At 39.5% G+C, this 15,676-nt stretch overlaps 1 protein-coding gene across 9 annotated transcripts in view; it reads left to right on the top strand.

Annotated features, from left to right (window-relative positions):
* The window catches only part of ATP8B4 (ATPase phospholipid transporting 8B4 (putative)), a 289,860-nt gene that overhangs the window by 90,708 nt on the left and 183,476 nt on the right, over window positions 1-15,676 (top strand). For all 9 annotated transcript variants that reach the window (XM_046009963.1, XM_046009960.1, XM_046009964.1 and 6 more), the window contains exon 4: window positions 9,042-9,155. In XM_046009963.1, the coding sequence (XP_045865919.1) occupies window positions 9,042-9,155 (114 nt within the window). The remainder of the gene's footprint in view (window positions 1-9,041; window positions 9,156-15,676) is intronic.

Below are 15,676 nucleotides of genomic sequence, written 5' to 3'. Positions count from 1 at the left end.
GAGGATAGAAAAGAAAACAAAGCAAGGTTTATGTTACCACCAGGCAGATTGGCTTTGGAGGCGCACTGAGGCTGAAATCCTGCCTAGCTCCTGCCTGTGTTTCTGAGGTCTAGATGGGAAATGAAGTTCCCTAGACAAGACTGATGATGCTCTCCCTAGACTGAAGGGATGGAAAGTGACTGCTCTAGCTGACTGAATTTATGTGCATCTTTCACTGTCCTGTGGTTTAGAAAGTTTTTTTTTGTTTTTTTTTTTGTTTTGTTTTTTGTTTTTTTACCAAGGAATATTGTAGGAGGGTCAGTGGATTTATTAATCAAGAGGCCATCTAGATATTCCTTGTTTCTGGCTCATTTCCCAGGAAACACGTACCATTTGGGAGAACACATGACTCTACAAAACAGCTTTTATGGGCAGCCTTGTAACTGCTTTAAGCCTCTTCTTCATCTGCAAAGTGGTGCTGAAGTAGAAACAGTTCATTAGATTTTTTGAAGATTATCTGAGATGATGTATGCACAGTGCTCAGCACAGTGCTGGGCCTGTGTAGGGAGACAATACATATTAACAGGTGTCATTGTATGACACAGCAACACCATTACATGCAGAGTCAAACTTGCTTCATTTCACATCCAAGTCTTGGTGACACATGGGTCATACTCGTTTTCTTTGATTATAACAATGTTTAGTCTGGCAATTTTCAAACTTTTTTAAAGTATGTTCCCTACTTATAAAAAGAAAACCTTCCTGTATCTTTTGGTAGATGAATGCATAAAGATGTGATATGACTACTCAGTCATTAAAAAGAATGAAATTTTGCCATTTGTGATCTAGAGGGTATTATGTTAAGTGAAGTAAGTCAGAGAAAGACCACCTATATGTGGAATCTAAAAAACAAAACAAATGAACAGACAAGAAGACAGAATCAGACTCCTAAATGCAGATAACAAACTGGTGGTTGCCAGATGGAGGGTGGTGGGAGGATGAGTGAAATGGGTAAAGAAAAGTAGGAGGTACAAATTTTCAGTTATAAAATAAGTTGCAGAGATAAAAAGTAAAGCATATGGGAATATAGTCAATAATATTGTCATAACATTGTATGGTGACTGCAGTTACTGTGATGAGCATTGGGTAATGTATAGAACTGTCAAATCACTGTCCTATACCTGAGACTTTTTAACATTGTATGTCAATTATACTTTAATAAAAAATCCAAATATGTTGCCCAGATTAAATACCCAGCAAGAAAAAAAGAGAACCTTCCCAATATACATGTATTTACTTTATGTATTTGTATGTATGTATATATGTATATAAATAGAAGTATGTATACATAAATATTATGCATATGTGTGAATATGCCTAGTCAAGAAAACCTGTGCATCAAACATTAATAGCCTCAGCTTTAAATTTCGTTAAAACATGCGTGGAAGTTACCTTTTTAAATTTTTTTTAATAGCCTGAAGGGCTGCTGTGCTTCCCCTGGAGGACAGGGGAAGTGCTCTCATCAGATAGTCATCTTGAGGTTGCGTGAATCTGAAATGTCAAATAAGCAGGCTTCCTAAGGGAGTCTCTGCAGGCAACATGCTCCTCTTTTATTGCTCACTGTTTTCTTCGTAGTATTGATCACTTTCTTTAACTGTGGGATCAGTTTATACATTTGTTTATTTCTGCCTCTCTCCCCACAACTGAAATGCAAACTTGCTCTAGGAAGGTAGAGACTTTGTCTATTCACATCTGTAGTCCTGGTTCAATGACAGTGCCTGTCACATGAAAGGCCCTTGTTGTATGAATGGATGAACGGTGGGGGAAATGTGCCCTTTCCTCTTTACCTCCCCACAAATGCTTTTGTTCACGTGTGGAGCTCAGGCTCAGGAAAACCTTATGCAGATGGTGGTGGTGGGAACAATGATGACGTTTATTGGTGGCTTTCTGTAAAGACTCTTCTGTGGCTCTGCCCTCACTCAGCAGTGTTCATAGAGGAACACGCTATCATCTTGCCATGCCTCCCAGCCCTGAATGCTGTACACTCTTCACTGGGCACCATTTGACCAATACCGAGAAGATGCGGTTCTGCCTGGTGTCAGGCGCCAGACACCCAATCTCCAGGCTTATTTGCCCCGTACGTGAATTCTTTTGGGACCTTTGCATAAACATGGCTCTTTCACATATTTCCTGAGCAGCGCAAATGCCTTTAGGCCACTTCCTTTTTTTTTATGCAAGTGTTCTGTGGATGCCGTCTCTTTTTGGGTTTTATTTTATGGTTTAGAGACAATTTCTCTTTAAGAGTCAGGACTGTTTCTCTTTCTGAAATCCATGTGGTACCATATATCTGTCTACTCTAATGGCAAGACTATTAGGCTCTTTCCCCCCTCAAGCTCCTGACAGTTACTTTTTATAGCTGTCATGACAAAAATGTTTCATCAAATGTGGGAGGGAAGATCTTGTGAGAGTGTGGAAACTGTGGTACTCATTGCGAAAGCTCCTGGGGTTTGGCCTGTGGGATCACAGACGCAGGCAATGTCCCCGGACAACCACCAGATGCATTTAGGCTTGGCCTTCTATGACTCATTCTTTAAGGCAAATATAGAGATGAAAATACACCACTGTATAAAAATGTAAATTGATCTTGTGTGTATATTAATGCTTTTATCTGCTATTTTGTTGATTGGGAGTAAAAGAAAAATAAAGTGAAATTGACTTCGACAACAAAAAATGAACAAATCCTATAATTGGGAAGTCTGGAAATGGGGCTAACCTCAGGAGAGGCTTGATCTAGTTTCTTTCTTTGCATTTTCCAGCCCTGAATCTTCAGTGTAGAATTTATTTTTGACAGCTTCCCCACTCATGGTCCCAAGATGCTGTCAGTGTTCTCTAGGGCTATTTGTTTCCAGGTTGGAATCCAGTAGGAAAGAGAAAGCCAATATCTCCAGCAATTTCCCAGAAGTGACATGGGTCATATGCTAATCCCTGAACTCAAAATTTTAATCAGGAAGATGGGCTATGTAGTTGGCTCAAACTAATCTGGGTCTGACCCTGGAGTTATAGATAAGAAATGAATTCATCCAGACCACAAGACTAGGTAATTTGGAGCACTGTTAGCTGAGGGGAAGGGGAAAATAGTCAAATGTCTGTTACACCTAGCATTAAAATAAGACTGAATTTGTAGTGCTAAGTTTGGTTTTTGATACTTATTTTTTATGGCTGATGTGTCTCACAATCTCCAAATACTAGGCTTAGTTTCCATTTCTAGTTGTGGTGTCCATCAGTGTTTCTGGCTTTCTACCTTTTGGGCACATGATGACTCTTTCTGATCAGTGAGTTGTGAGCATTTGGGCTGAAGCTTTGACTTGTATGTATGAAACAGTGCGTTCTCTTTCCCTTTGGAAATGCAGTTGGAAGTATCTGAGATGGTGACTGGTCCATTGTGAATAACAATGGTGAACAGAGTCTTCCTGATGGCTGATGTTGAATCAGTAGCATGAGCAAGAAATAAACCTTTATTATTTTAAGCCATGAAGATTCTGGAGTTGTTTGTTACTGTGGCATACCCAGTTTATTCTGCTTAGTACATTGAACTTTCTAAATCCATTTGGATTATTTGGGGATTGCTCAGAAAAATCTTACATTTATGTGATTCTTTCACCATAAAACTCAATGCAAAAATGCTTTCACAAAAGTGGTCTCATTTTATCTCCACAATAGTCCCATAAATATGTAGGTGAGAAGTATTAGTAACTCTGTCTTTCCCATGGAAGAACTGAGGTAAACTCCCCAAATGCTCAGTTTACTAATTTAGCAATGTTTGTTGTTTTTCTATTTCCTTCGTTTTCTTAAGCAATACGATTACACAATAAAATCTCATTATAAAAAATAATGCCTCTCGGGCGCCTGGGTGGCTCAGTGGATTAAGCCGCTGCCTTCAGCTCAGGTCATGATCTCAGGGTCCTGGGATCGAGTCCCGCATCGGGCTCTCTGCTCAGCAGGGAGCCTGCTTCCCTCTCTCTCTCTCTGCCTGCCTCTCTGTCTACTTGTGATCTCTCTCTGTCAAATAAATAAATAAAATCTTTAAAAAAAATAATGCCTCTCATTTTGCTAATATCTAGTTTGATGTTCCACCTTTGAAGAACTTCTCATTTTTACTTTATTCTTTTCCTGTAATAAATACTTAGTGTTAAAACGTAAAGGACTTTGGCCACTGCTGCTCCTGTTGGAAAGCTAAACTAAAGCAGGGGTTATCTGTACTATTTACTTGTGTTGAACTTTGTCAAGGACCGGAGAGTTACTCTTGGAGGGGTATTGAAAGAGAACACAGGAAAACTGTAATCATACAGCAGGCAATAGATAAGCAGAGCTCCTAGAGAGGGGGTTGACTCAAGAGGAAAATGTAGATACACGGTATTATTTTCCTTGGTAAGAAAATGGCAGCAGGCCAAAAATTCAGAGTGGAGGAGAGAGCAATGGCTGATTGATCTGAAAGCAGAAGAAAGAATTGCCTTGCTCTGAGTTGGCAAAGGACACTGCTGAAAAGAGTGGGCTCTGGAAGCAGAGTACCTGGGTTCAGATTGTGGTACCACCACTTACCAGCTGTATAACCTTGCTTAAATTACTTAATCTCTCTAAATCCGGGATTCCTCTTCTATGAGGAATGAGGATAATAGTACCTATTTCATAAGAATATTGTGAGGATAAAATGAGCTGTGAACTATAAATCTCTTAGAATAGTACACATGGGAAGAACTTGATAAATATCAGTTGCCATTATATTATTATTCATTGTCAACCTTTCTGTCACCGCCTGTTCCAAGCCACCCATCATCTGTCACCTGGACTAATTAAAAAACCTCATTGGTCTTCTCTTATCTGTTTTGTGTCATTTCCAACTTGTTCTCTACCCTGTAGCTAGGGTAATCTTCTGAAGTTAGAATCTCAACAAGTTGCTTCTTTGCTTATAACTTTTCAGTAATTCCCTCTTCACTTAGGTTTTTAGTCTTTATGATAAAGTTCAAAATTCTTAGTGGATTCTAAGGAACTACTCTATCTAACCTCAGTCTATGCTGACCTCTTGCACAGCCTCATGGCCCCTTTTGCAGTCAAATGCTCTACCCCTGAGCTATACCCCCTCATGGCCCCTTTTGTAAACTCCCAAGTCAGCCATCTTCTGCCTACCTTGGCACCTTTGTATTAATAGATTTTAGAGGAGCAATGCTTTCTTCTCATCCTGATGTTGTCTTCCTGATGGAGGGATCTCTACTGGGGTGACACTTCTCTTGCCACCTCTTTACTTAACTTTGTAGTGAAGTTATTTATTTAGATGGGTCAGTCTTGGAGGGATATCTGGGTTTCACCAGCTCAGCTATGCCCTCTTCCTCTTGGAAGCAAGCTCCCTGTAGGGAACACATATTCTCTGATACTCTTCTAGCGGTAGACCCCTTTCACACTGCATGGGAGGCTCCCCCTTCTCCAGAATTGCCTATGGCCGTGTGGTTATTCTGTGACATTGTGGGGCTGGTTAACTGGTCCACCTGAAAGCCACGACTTCCAGCCTGATTTTCTTTAGCACTAAAGGTGCTATACGGATTCTCCAGATGTACTCCTTTCTCTTTGTTCTCCTTTTCTTTTTCCCCTTCCTCAATTCTTTTGAATAGGGGTGTTTCTAGTGGTCCATGGTGGAAAAGTCATACTAAAGGGATAGAGGTGAAGATCTTCTGTGCTGTATTATGGAATGAACTGTACTAAAATTCGACTGTAAGCCAATAGGTGGTTCAGTGAAATGACAGAATATTTAAGGTCTTACCTATACTCACATCCTTGGATAAGGCGGTGGAAATAGAAACACTTTTTCCTTTCAATTAAAAAAGACAGGTAAATGGCACTCCAGGAGGGGGAGCCCTTGTTCTTTGTTCCCAGGCATAACTATGAGGGTTTGCATCATCTGTGACCAAGTCACAACAGAGCCAGAACATCACAATCATTGTTATATGTTAAGTTAGATAGGAGAAAATTGTCCCAGACCTGTGACGATTATCACTTTGTCCTGCTCAATTGTCTTTTCACCTATGTGAGATTCAGTTTTGTAGGAGAGTTTCTTTATAATTCCAGTCATGGTTTTGAGCTTCCCAGCAGATGTTCTATCTGTCCTTTTACAAGATACAGGCTTAACCTCATTTTAGTTTCAACTTAGAAGAAAGTATAAAACAAGAATATGTGATTTTTATTTTTAGTTAACTGCTTTTTCTCCTTAGCTTTCCTCCTCCCTACTATTTTCTCCAATCCCTTCATCAGAAATATGTTTCATCATTGACAGTTCTCACAGCCTTCCTTCCAGCCCAGACCTTGAGTAGATAGCTCACTGCAAAATACTCCTCATCAGGGGAGGCGAACCATAAGAGACTATGGACTGTGAAAAACAACCTGAGGGTTTTGAAGGGGCGGGGGTGGGAGGTTGGGGGAACAGGTGGTGGGTAATGGGGAGGGCACGTATTGCATGGAGCACTGGGTGTTGTGCAAAAACAATGAATACTGTTATGCTGAAAAAAATAAATTTAAGGAAAAAAAATACTCCTCATCAGCTTACAGAACAGTTTTCAGTACATGACTATGTATCAGACCAACTAAGTTGGGAAGTTTTTCTTGACACCTCTCTTACTGTGCCACAGCTTGTTGCACAGAGCCAGACACAATGATTCTTGGTAAATGTTTAAAATAGCTATTTAAGGGACACTTGGGTGGCTCAGTCAGTTAAGTGGACTGACCCTTGATTTTGGCTCAGGTCATGATCTCGGGCTTGTGAGATGGAGCCCTATGTCAGGCTCTGTACTGGGCATGGAGTCTGCTGGAGATTTCTTCTTCTCCTTCTTCCTCTATATTTTTCCCAGTCCCCGACCACTATTGCTCGTGCTTTCTCTGTCTCTTAAAAAAAAAAAAAGGTTATTTTAATAGGTGCCCATTTTGTTTAATAACAGTAACAATGATTGCTGGAAGTGTAGTTTCACTTAAACTAAGTCACACCGACTAACCTCAGTTTTAAAATATGAGTGAGTGGAAAATCTCTGGGCATATTGATTCAGAATTTCAGAGAGACTTATCACCCCAGATATCACACCTGCAGTCTTTGTGGATAAGATGGAGTTAAGCCTCATGGGAGTATAGTTAGGTGCATTTATAATTGGTTAAATACAACTGAACATATTTTGTGTAAACAACTGAAAAGATGTTAATCTCTGCAGAGGTCTCTAGTAGTTTGCCAGTGAACATCTCTTACTATTTCAAAATGCTCATGCCCATGGGGATAGTGGGGAGGGGTAAAGAGGGAGAGAGAATCTTAAGCAGGCTCTATGCCCAGTATGGAGCCCCACATGGGCTCAGTCTCATAACCCTGAAATCATGACCTGAGCTGAAATTAAGAGCCAGACACTCCACTGACTCAGCCACCCAGGGGCCCCTGCTTGCATCTCTTAATAGCCACCTTTGATTCCCTTCGATCTGTAGTTGGGGTCAGCATATTCAAGCCTCAGCACAGTCTTTGTAGTTTTAGACTTTTGCTAGAAAATCAGCTTAGTCTGCCCACCATAGCTACTCTGCTTCCTGTCATAACATTGTTGCCTGGGACATAAAGACAATCTCCCTTTCCTATACTGTGTCACTTTGTGGGGTTGGTACTTACCACACTTCTTGCAGAAAGTCCGGTGGTTTTAGAAACATTCACCATGTTCAGCATTAATGATGCTGTATGGATTCTCCAGATGTACTCCTTTCTCCTTGTTCTTTTCCTCCTTCCTTCTCTCCAAGAGTACCATCAGCATAGAAAGCTATTTTTTTAATTAAAAAAAATTTTTTTTGGTCTTTAGTCATATCCTTTATAATGTATTAGTCTACAGCTTTGGAAGAATATATAAAAGGCACATGTTTGAAATTTTTTGATGGCAGAAAATATTGAATAAGATGGTATATTCAAAATTAATTTTTTCAATAGATTGGTACAGTAGGAATATATGAAAGACCTTGTACATCAGTATTTTAAAAAAGCAACCTTTAAGTATTTAGGAAGGGGAGACCTGATTTCATAGTGATTTATGGAGAGATGATCTAGAGATTTTAGTTCATCTAAATTCCATGAATAAACAGTGAGGTACAATTACCAAAATGCTGATGAAATTTTAAGGTATGTTAATACAATAGTCCAGAACATAGAACATCAAAGTCTACTGAACTTGGGCTGGCTGACTCAGATCTGCAATATGTGTATGGTTCTGTGCAGCATGTTTTAAGAGAGATACAGAGAGGTTGGGATAAATCTAAAAGAAACTGATCAGGAAGAGATTTCTGTTAAATAAGTCATGGAGTGGCTGAGGGGTTTGAGAATGCCTTAATCAGAGTAGAGATTTTGGGAAGTCCTGTGAGTGGTCTTCAAATATATGAAGATTTCCAACATATGAAGGGCTTAGACTTGGTGTAGGGGACCATGGGGATGGAAATTGGCAGATGGTAAAAAGTTACAGGGAAGCAGATTTGGGTTTCTCATACTAGACCTTTCTAGAAATTCCAAATCTGAAATACAAATAGGCTGGTTTGTGAGGTGGTCAGTTTTCCATCACAGAAGAAGAAGACTTTCAAAGACAAGCCCAGGATCCCCTTGTCAGAGTTATCTAAAGGGTAGGAAGGTGGACCAGATAATCTCTGAAGTTTCTTCCAACCTCACAGGTCGCAGCATAAACTCAGTGTCTGCATATAGTAGGTGTTCAAGCAATATTTACCAAATGTATGAATGTATGAGAGTAAAACATCTCAGGGGCAGGTATTGTACTTGATACATTTTTAAGTCATGGGTGATTTTATGGCACTGGCCAGTAATTTCAACTATATCAGGAGAGTGTCATCTTTGGGAAAAATGAAGACCTCAAGCCAAGAGAACTTAACATTTTCTACATAATTGGTTTATCTGTCTTGTTCTGACATAATTCATGCTTAGCCTTGTAAGTTTTAGAGCTGTTCTGATAATGAGCATTACCTTGCCCCAATCTAACATGATGGTATTTCTTTTTCAGGATAATCGTATCCACACATCCAAATACAACATTCTTACCTTCTTGCCAATTAATTTATTTGAACAGTTCCAAAGAGTGGCAAATGCTTATTTCCTTTTCCTTCTAATTTTACAGGTAATGTTTAGATTGTACCTCTTCATCAACTGTTTGTTAAAAGTATTCATATAATTTGAAAAATTATGCTAATTCACTCAGCTGAGTGTTCTTGATTAGATAAAACCATTCTTATCAGATTTTGACTGTTATTTTTGCTGTTTCTTTTCACAAATGTGGGAGGGCTAGTAATGGGTAAAAACTAGTACATTCATCATTTTAAACACTGAGGTCATTTCAGAATGCAGCTATGCACTTTATCTGAACCAAACCAGAGCCTAATAATTACTGTCCATAGCCTCCCTCCTTTCTTTATCTCCTTCTCACATCAACAGTGTGGGTGTTGCCAGAGTTGAGGTAGTCTCCTGAGTAGTAGTGAAACCTAATTGGACAAATTTCATTTGTTTCTAAGAACAATGACATCTTTTCTATATATAACAAATGATGTATGCTCTATCTTCACTGCAGAGTGACCATTTTTACAGTTTTTGGTGACTAATTATAGTTAATAAACTTCCTTTTTTCTCCCATTTGACTAAAATATGAGCTTAAATGAAATTTCAGCTTTCACTGATATTTTAGGGAATAAAATGCATAAATCAAAGAATGTACATAAATAGTTCATGAGAGCTGGTTATTTACCTAATATTTATTTTATAGTAATTTAATCAGACCAAAATGGTACATTCAAAATGCGCAGGGTGCTGTGTTAATTTTAGAAGGTAAAAAGATGGGTTAGTTATGAACAGTCCAGATTAATAAATATTTGTATTAAGAAGTTTTTGGTTGTAAGTGGCAGAAACCTAAATTTGTTAAAGCAAAAAGGAAATATATTTAGGACTATATCATTTCATATATGACTGGATTAATGGGCAAACTGTTGTGATAGGATGTGACTTCTCATCTACCCCATTAGGCCCAATCTGCCTGGTGGCCCCTGAAAGCTTTAGACCTTTATTCTCATGCTTCAACTCCAACATTAGAGAGAGAGATGAACAGGCTGAGACTACATCAGGTAGCAGGAGATCAGCTAGATAGCTTATCTAAACATTGCAAACACCTACAAATCCAACGGGAGAATGAAGAGAAGAAGAAGAGCAATTCTAGAAACAGAAAATCAACCACTTTCTGAAAGGTAGGACTGGCGGAGAAGTGAATCTAAAACGACGGGAAGATAGACCGCGGGGGGAGGGGCCGGCTCCTGGCAAGCGGCGGAGGAATGGAGCACAAAATCAGGACTTTTAAAAGTCTGTTCCACTGAGGGACATTACTCCAGAGGCCAAACCAGGTGAAGCCCATGAGGGGTCAGCGTGGCCCCAGGTCCCGCAGGGTCACAGAAGGATTGGGGGTGTCGGAGTGTCGGAGAGCTCGCAGGTATTAGAACGGAGAAGCCGGCTACAGAGACAGAGCCGAGGACTGAACTCTCAGCTCGGGGTTACCTTGAACTGGTCGCGGGCTGGGTGAGCTCGGAGCACGGCTAGAGGCTGGGGATACGGGAGTGATTGGGTGCTGTCCTCTGGGGGCGCACTGAGGCGTGGGGCCCCAGGCTCTTGGCTCCTCTGGGCCGGAGACTAGGAGGCCGCCATTTTCATTCCCGTCCTCCGGAACTCTACGGAAAGCGTTCAGGGAACAGAAGCTCCCAAAAGCGAACCCGAGCCGATTACTTAGTCCGGCCGCCGGTAATGGCAGTGCAATCCCGCCTCAGGCAAAGACACTTGAGAGTCACTACAACAGGCCCCTCCCCCAGAAGATCAACAAAATATCCAGCCAGGACGAAGTTCATCTATCAAGGAAAGCAGGTTCAATTCCTAAGACAGCAGCGCAATTCCAGAGGAGGAGAAAGCAAAGCACGGAACTCATGGCTTTCTCCCCATGATTCTTTAGTCTTGTGGTTAATTCAATTTTTTTTTCAATTTTTTTCTTACTTTTTTCTTCTTCTGCTAAATTTTTTAAAACTTTTACCCTTGTCTTTTTTAATGTTTTTTTTAAACTAGTTTATTTAAAATATATATCTTTTCTTTATTTGTTTTATTTTTAATTTTTTTCTGAACCTCATTTTATCCCCTTTCTCCCCCCCCCACAATTTGGGGTCTCTTCTGATTTGGTTACAGTGCATTTTTCTGGGGTCTTTGCCACCCTTTTAGTATTTTATTTGATCCTTCATATCCTCTTATCTGGACAAAATGACAAGGCGGAAAAAATCACCACAAACAAAAGAACAAGAGGCAGTACCGAAGGCTAGGGACCTAATCAACACAGACGTTGGTAATATGTCAGATCAGGAATTCAGAATGACGATTCTGAAGGTTCTAGCCGGGCTCGAAAAAGGCATGGAAGATATTAGAGAAACCCTCTCTGGAGATATTAAAGCCCTTTCTGGAGAAATTAAAGAACTAAAATCTAACCAAGTTGAAATCAAAAAAGCTATTAATGAGGTGCAATAAAAAATGGAGGCTCTCACTGCTAGGATCAATGAGGCAGAAGAAAGAATTAGTGATATAGAAGACCAAATGACAGAGAATAAAGAAGCCAAACAAAAGAGGGACAAACAGGTACTGGACTACGAGGGGAGAAATCAAGAGATAAGTGACACCATGAGACAAAACAACATGAGAATAATTGGGATTCCAGAAGAAGAAGAAAGAGAGAGGGGAGCAGAAGGTCTATTGGAGAGAATCATTGGAGAGAATTTCCCTAATATGGCAAAGGGAACAAGCATCAAAATCCAGGAGATGCAGAGAACCCCCCTCAAAGTCAACAAGAATAGGTCCACACCCCGTCACCCAATAGTAAAATTTACAAGTCTTATTGACAAAGAGAAAATCCTGAAAGCAGCCTGGGAAAAGAAGTCTGTAACATACAATGGTAAAAATATTAGATTGGCGGGAGACTTATCCACAGAGACCTGGCAGGCCAGAAAGAGCTGGCATGATATATTCAGAGCACTAAACGAGAAAAACATGCAGCCAAGAATACTCTATCCAGCTAGGCTATCATTGAAAATAGAAGGAGAGATCAAAAGCTTCCAGGACAAACAAAAACTGAAAGAATTTGCAAACACCAAACCAGCTCTACAGGAAATATTGAAAGGGGTCCTCTAAGCAAAGAGAGAACCTAAAGTAGTAGATCAGAAAGGTACAGAGACAATATATAGTAACAGTCACCTTAAAGGCTAATAATGGCACTAAATTCATATCTCTTAATAGTTACCCTGAATGTTAATGGGCTAAATGCCCCAGTCAAAAGACACCGGGTATCAGAATGGATAAAAAACCAAAACCCATCAATATGTTGCCTACAAGAAACTCATTTTAGATGCGAAGACACCTCCAGATTTAAAGTGAGGGGGTGGAAAACAATTTACCATGCTAATGGGCATCAGAAGAAAGCTGGGGTGGCAATCCTTCTATCAGATCAATTAGATTTTAAGCCAAAGACTATAATAAGAGATGAGGAAGGACACTATATCATACTCAAAGGGTCTGTCCAACAAGAAGATCTAACAATTTTAAATATCTATGCCCCTAACGTGGGAGCAGCCAACTATATAAACCAATTAATAACAAAATCAAAGAAACATCAATAATAATACAATAATGGTAGGGGACTTGAACATTCCCCTCACTGAAATGGACAGATCATCCAAGCAAAAGATCAACAAGGAAATAAAGGCCTTAAATGACACACTGGACCAGATGGACATCACAGATCTATTCAGAACATTTCATCGCAAAGCAACAGAATACACATTCTTCTCTAGTGCACATAGAACATTCTCCAGAATAGATGACATCCTGGGTCACAAATCAGGTCTCAAACGGTATCAAAAGATTGGGATCATTCCCTGCATATTTTCAGACCACAATGCTCTGAAGCTAGAACTCAATCACAAGAGGAAAGCTGGAAAGAACCGAAATACATGGAGACTAAACAGCATCCTTCTAAAGAATGAATGGGTCAACCAGGAAATTAAAGAAGAATTGAAAAAAATCATGGAAACAAATGATAACAAAAACACAACAGTTCAAAATCTGTGGGACACAGCAAAGGCAGTCCTGAGAGGAAAATATATAGCGGTACAAGCCTTTCTCAAGAAACAAGAAAGGTCTCAAGTATACAACCTAACCCTACACGTAAAGGAGCTGGAGAAAGAACAAGAAAGAAACCCTAAACCCAGCAGGAGAAGAGAAATAAAGATCAGAGCAGAAATCAATGAAATAGAAACAAAAAAAAATAGAAAAAATCAATGAAACTAGGAGCTGGTTCTTTGAAAGAATCAATAAGATTGATAAACCCCTGTCCAGACTTATCAAAAAGAAAAGAGAAAGGACCCAAATCAATAAAATCATGAATGAACGAGGAAAGATCACAACTAACACCAAAGAAATACAGACAATTATAAGAACATACTATGAGCAACTCTAACAAATTTGACAATCTTGAAGAAATGGATGCATTCCTAGAGACATATAAACTACCACACCTGAACCTGGAAGAAATAGAAAACCTGAACAGGCCCATTACCAGTAAGGAGATTGAAACAGTCATCAAAAATCTTCAAACAAACAAAAGCCCAGGGCCAGATGGCTTCCCAGGGGAATTCTACGAAACATTTAAAGAAGAACTCATTCCTATTCTCCTGAAACAGTTCCAAAAAATAGAAATGGAAGGAAAACTTCCAAACTCATTTTATGAGGCCAACATTACCTTGATCCCAAAACCAGACAAGGATCCCACCAAAAAAGAGAACTACAGACCAATATCCTTGATGAACACAGATGCAAAAATTCTCGCCAAAATACTAGCCAATAGGATTCAACAGTACATTAAAAGGATTATTCACCACGATCAAGTGGGATTGATTCCAGGGCTGCAGGGTTGGTTCACCATCTGCAAATCAATCAATGTGATAGAACACATTAATAAAAGAAAGAACAAGAACCATATGATACTCTCCATAGATGCTGAAAAAGCATTTGACAAAGTACAGCATCCCTTCCTGATCAAAACTCTCCAAAGTGTAGGGATAGAGGGCACATACCTCAATATTATCAAAGCCATCTATGAAAAACCCACCGCAAGTATCATTCACAATGGAGAAAAACTGAAAGCTTTTCCTCTAAGGTCAGGAACACGGCAGGGATGTCCATTATCACCACTGCTATTCAACATAGTACTAGAAGTCCTAGCTTCAGCAATCAGACAACAAAAAGAAATTAAAGGCATCCAAATTGGCAAAGAAGAAGTCAAACTATCACTCTTCGCAGATGATATGATACTATATGTGGAAAACCCAAAAGAGTCCACCCCAAAACTGCTAGAACTTGTACAGGAATTCAGTAAAGTGTCAGGATATAAAATCAATGCACAGAAATCAGTTGCATTTCTGTACACCAACAACAAGACAGAAAGAAATTAAGGAGTCAATCCCATTTACAATTGCACCCAAAGCTATAAGATACCTAGGAATAAACCTAACCAAAGAGACTAAGAATCTATATGCAGAAAACTATAAAGTACTCATGAAAGAAATTGAGGAAGACACAAAGAAATGGAAAAATGTTCCATGCTCCTGGATTGGAAGAATAAATATTGTGAAAATGTCTATGCTACCTAAAGCAATCTACACATTTAATGCAATCCCTATCAAAATACCATCTGTTTTTTTTTTTTTCAAAGAAATGTTACAAATAATCCTAAAATTTTTATGGAACCAGAAAAGACCTCGAATAGCCAAAGGAATATTGAAAAAGAAAGCCAAAGTTGGTGGCATCACAATTCCAGACTTCAAGCTCTATTACAAATCTGTCATCATCAAGACAGCATGGTACTGGCACAAAAACAGACACATAGATCAATGGAACAGAATAGAGAGCCCAGAAATAGACCCTCAACTCTATGGTCAACTCATCTTCGACAAAGCAGGAAAGAATGTCCAATGGAAAAAAGACAGCCTCTTCAATAAATGGTGTTGGGAAAATTGGACAGCCACATGCAGAAAAATGAAATTGGACCACTTCCTTACACCACACACGAAAATAGACTCCAAATGGATGAAGGACCTCAATGTGAGAAAGGAATCCATCAAAATCCTTGAGGAGAACGCAGGCAGCAACCTCTTTGACCTCAGTCACAGCAACATCTTCCTAGGAACAACGGCAAAGGCAAGGGAAGCAAGGGCAAAAATGAACTATTGGGATTTCATCAAGATCAAAAGCTTTTGCACAGCAAAGGGAACAGTTAACAAAACCAAAAGACAACTGACAGCATGGGAGAAGATATTTGCAACCGACATATCAGATAAAGGGCTAGTATCCAAAATTTATAAGGAACTTAGCAAACTCAACACCCAAAGAACAAACAATCCAATCAAGAAATGGGCAGAGGACATGAACAGACATTTCTGCAAAGAAGACATCCAGATGGCCAACAGACACATGAAAAAGTGCTCCACATCACTCGGCATCAGGGAAATACAAATCAAAACCACAATGAGATATCACCTCACACCAGTCAGAATGGCTAAAATTAACAAGTCAGGA

This window comes from Meles meles, chromosome 6, assembly GCF_922984935.1.
Source record: "Meles meles chromosome 6, mMelMel3.1 paternal haplotype, whole genome shotgun sequence".
Classification (NCBI taxonomy): domain Eukaryota; kingdom Metazoa; phylum Chordata; class Mammalia; order Carnivora; family Mustelidae; genus Meles; species Meles meles.
Note: the sequence above shows the minus strand (reverse complement) of the source record. Positions and strands in the feature narration are given on the sequence as shown.